At 33.9% G+C, this 4,678-nt stretch overlaps 1 protein-coding gene across 1 annotated transcript; it reads left to right on the top strand.

The window, feature by feature from the left end:
• The first annotated feature begins 2,648 nt into the window (after positions 1 to 2,648).
• Positions 2,649 to 4,460, top strand: LOC113852401 (extensin-1-like). Its single transcript, XM_027482627.1, has one exon. The coding sequence runs from the start codon at positions 2,882 to 2,884 to the stop codon at positions 4,262 to 4,264; it is 1,383 nt and encodes a 460-aa protein (XP_027338428.1). The 5' UTR covers positions 2,649 to 2,881; the 3' UTR covers positions 4,265 to 4,460.
• Positions 4,461 to 4,678: the final 218 nt, after the last annotated feature.

The raw sequence follows: 4,678 nt of genomic DNA, 5'->3' as shown, positions 1-4,678 counted from the left end.
TTAAATGCGGCTTCAACACATGAGGCGTTGTCTCTGAAAGTCTACCACTGGTTGCAAACCTCCATCTTCAATGCTACCTTATGAATCACTTGACTGGCACCTTCCCCACAAAACCCTTAACCCCCTCTTAAACACACCATTGACACCTCTTACTTGCATCGTTCCTGTAGCACCACTGTGGAATCAAAAGCGTCATCAACAATTAATTTTTCAATAAGCATTTATATGTATTTCATGGAATTGTTTTTATATTGGTACAATAAGATTGCATAATTTTAATTTCGTTAAAATAGGCCCCACAACTGATTTATAATTTGACTTTGACTTCATTGGGATTATCTGGAAAGATAATTCCACATAATTGGGTGCGAAATTATTTAATTAGTGTACCCCACCTGCTTTTATAATGCAACAAGAGCAAGAGTGCCCGGTGGAAGCGGAAAAAGGCTACGGACCATAGAGTAGTACCTTTCATTAAGCAAAACAAAGGTGCTTATTTTGGAGCCATTTATGTTTATGCAATTTTCGTTTTAAATACAAATGGTATGATGCGTTTTTATCAGAAAAGGGACCTCGTGTTCATTTTCCTAAACAAGCACAAGGATTTTTCCATTTTAATTTTCACTCTTTGTGGCCGTATAACTATAATCATCTAGTGAAGACATTGATCATGAAGGCACCGTGAATTGTTAATTTATAACACATCGTTACGTGTTTCGAAGCATATTATTAAAAACTGTTAATTTGATTTAAAAATATAAATAACACACTCTTTTAAATACACATTATTTTATTATTAAGTAAAATTTATTTAAAATCATAGAAAGATTATTAGTCATACTTTTAATCTAATGAGTATCACAATTGATTTTAATATTTTTAATTAATATTTAAAAATATATTAACAAAATATTTTGCTAAGCCCGCCCCTTTGACTGGGGTAGATGCCAGTTATATAGAATCGAGTTATATGTCTATATTGGATTTACTTGTTGGATTTCAATTATTGGACTTCTCATCTTGTTTGAATATACTTATTATATTGCACCAAGGAGATTTATCGAACAACGCCAACGCCTTTCTTCATCAAACATAATATTTATTATTAGATAAAAGTTATCCAAAACCTATTAAATTATGTAAAATTTTACATTTTATTTAATTTTTAATTCTTCATTAAATATTTAACTAATAATAAAAATTATATTAAATTAATACTTTATTATTTATTAGTTATTTAAATACTTATACACATATCAAAGAGTGATTAATTAAAATAATATATACTTAATTATTTAATCTTTGTATATGAACAAATATTAGTAAAATTGATAAGTTAGTCGTCTAGTTTTATTTCTTATTTTTTAAATATTTTATTTATTTTGTTTTATTCTGATTTTTTTAAGTGTATTTTAAATATTTTACTATTGCATTTTCTTTCTTATTTTTTATCTATCAATTTAATTATTAAAATCATAAAATGTTAAAATATTCAATTTTTTTATTAAATATTAATATTTTATTAAAGATAAAATATGAAAATAAGGAGTACTCTAACTCATTATATGAGAATTAACAATATATTTTATTAAATATTATGTTAAATAATAAATATAATTAATTATATAATAAAAATAATATTATATACAATATATAATATATTTTTATTTTATTTTTATTTTCAAGATTTTTAATATCGTACATGTTAAGAACTATTAAAGATATTTAAGATAAAAATATTTAATTTAATAATTTTAAGAACTAAATTAAAAATTTAATTTTAAAAAATACGTGTTTATTTGTTATTCTTTTTTAAAAATAAAAAAAAATAAAAATAGAGGCAACTAATGAAAATTAGTATGACAAAAGTATAAAGAAAGTTAATAAAGTTAGTATAATTAATAGTAAAATATTTTTTTAAAATTCATTTAAAAGTTTGAGAATCAAAATAAAATAAAAAAATTAAAATATAAAATAAAAACAAAAAATAAATTTAAAAAATAAAAATTAGAGAATAAAAAAGTTAATATACTAGTTTTGAAAAGAAATATCTTTCAAAAGTGTTAATTTTATTATATTACATTAATGTTCTCAATTTAAATAAAACTATTTCAAAAGTAACTTATAATATATATATATATATATATATATATATATATATATATATATAAAGTATTTCCATCAATTTTGAAGGAAGAAGATGAGAAATTAATAATAGTAAAATTTTATAAAAATAAAAATATTTATTATAATTTTATAATTTTAATATAATAAATATATAAATGTTTTATAATTTTTTTACTATAAATACTTAAATTTAACTAAGGTTGAAGCTAACAAAATTGATAAAAAAAAAGTTAATACATGTTTATTTTAGACATTAATTAAATAATTTTTTATATTTATTTAATAAAAATTAACGTTAATTATTTTGTAAATAAAAGTTAATGTTATAGTAAATAATTAAATATTTGGTTTAATTTAATTTATTTAAAAAATAATTTATTTATAACAAATTAATTGAAAAATTTAAAAGTAGACGATTATATTGTTTCTTTGGAAAAAAATTGATGCAAATATCCATCAAATCCCTCGAGGGAGACTTGACTGAAAAAGAAAAGTGAGTATTCCCAACATTATAAAAACATAGCTGCATTGAAATTACAAAAACATGGAGCAGCCTCAGCCCCAACTCGCAACTGTACTATAATACTATCTCCACCTCATCAAATTCCGAAACAAGAATAAAAAGAAAAAGAAAAAGGCTGATGAAGTCACAAAAGTCTCCTACGATCATGTCGCTCTAGTCTCTCCCACAGAGAAACCATACCATAATGGAAGATTAACAAAGACCGCACGGGAAGTGGCGCAGAAAACACAAATGGAAAACTATTCATACCAATCATACCCAGACTCAGGCGAGTCCTCTCCACGCTCTAGAGAGATCGACTTCGAAAACCCTCCACCATGGGACGATCAAAACTACAAAGCAAAGTTCATGTGCAGCTACGGCGGAAAGATCCAACCACGCTCCCACGACAACCAACTCTCCTACGTCGCCGGCGAAACCAAAATTCTCGCCGTCGATCGCAACATCAAGTTCGCCACCATGCTCTCCAAACTCGCCGCTCTCTGCGACGCCACTCCCCAAGACCTCACCTTCAAGTACCAGCTCCCTGGTGAAGACCTCGACGCTCTCATCTCCGTCACCAACGACGACGACCTTGACCACATGATGCACGAGTACGATCGTCTCTACCGCGCTTCCGCTAGACCCGCCCGCATGCGATTATTTCTCTTTCTCAACGATGCTCTCTCTTCTCCTCCATCTTCTGCCACACCCGACCCGGTTAAACCCAACAACGTCGATTTTCTCTTTGGTTTAGACAAGAGCGTCGCCGCGGCTGCTCCGCCGCCTCAGCCTCCGCCGCAGGCTGTCAAATTTCATGATCCGGTGCCGGAAACCGTGCCGCCGCTGCCGGAGTACCAGTCACGGGTGAACCCTGCTGATCGGGTCACGGGTTCGGATCCGAACGTGAACCACCCTCTCGAGATTCAGAGGCAGTTGCAGCAGGAGTTGCAGCGGTTGCAACTTGCGGAAAACGAGCAAGTTGCGTATCGGAGGAAGAGTGAAAACGGTGTCGTCGGAAATTATCCCGCTGGAGATTATTACGTTCAGAAGATGCCTGAGAAATTTCCCCCGTCGAGTTTTCCGGCCAGCGCGCCGCCACCGTATTGGCCTGAAAAGCATGTTTCCGGCGAGGGTTATCCGCCGGCGGTGTCGGCTGCTTCCGGAGGAGGGGAGCCGCCGGTTTACATGATTCCTGCGCCGGGAACGTTCTATCATGCGCCGGTGGTGCGTCCCGCGGCCACTCAGGGGTATTACACGGTGCAACGAATGCCTTCTGATGCTTACCGTGAAGCGCCGATGTACGGTGGCGTGCCACCCCCTAAAGCGCCGTTTTCGTCGGCCGTTCCGGCGAGCTTTGCACCGGCGCAGCCGGTTAAGGCTCCCGCGTATACAGAAGGGTTCAGTGTGGTTCGGTCAGCTGGGATACCGGATAATACATCCTCTCCATATGCGCAGGTGGCGTACGATAGTGCAACTGGGAGACAGGTTTACTATACTGCGCCGGGCGGCGTAGTGCACGCTCCGCCGTACCAAGGGGTTGTTCAGCCCGTCACCGCGGATATGAGACCCGCTGGGGTGCCGTTGGGTCAGGATGGTAAAGGCATAAGCAAGGTTACTCAAGGTTCAGTGTGATTAAGATTATTGTTATGTTAATTTTAAATTATTACGCCCAATATGCTTTATTTTCCGATGTTCCTAATCCTATTTATATAATAGGAATATTGTTAGCTCTTGGTCTTTCACTTGCTGTTGTTGTACACAAAGTCGATTATGGTTATACTGTGGTTATGTGTAGATCCCTCTCTATGCTAATGCAACTTATAACTTGTGTTTTCCTTTGTTGTGAATTATGCTTGAATTAATTCCCAAGATTTCATTATCTTTTTGCGTATGCGCGGCCAGCACAGCGCTTGTCAAAGCTGAACGTGGTCATCATGCTCAGCCAGCAGAATTGGCATATTCTTCACTCCTCTGGCCAATTTACGTCAAATCCCACAATGTTTTTAGTATGGACTCCATAGATTTTCGGGATAATTTACCTACAAA

This window comes from Abrus precatorius, unplaced genomic scaffold, assembly GCF_003935025.1.
Source record: "Abrus precatorius isolate BTA unplaced genomic scaffold, Abrus_2018 Scaffold10, whole genome shotgun sequence".
Lineage (NCBI taxonomy): Eukaryota > Viridiplantae > Streptophyta > Magnoliopsida > Fabales > Fabaceae > Abrus > Abrus precatorius.
This window is presented reverse-complemented; position numbering and strand designations above follow the sequence as displayed.

Bases quoted from the DNA above. Each gene is read 5' to 3' on its own strand.
- LOC113852401 (XM_027482627.1), top strand. From the start codon at position 2,882: ATGGAAAACTATTCATACCAATCATACCCAGACTCAGGCGAGTCCTCT.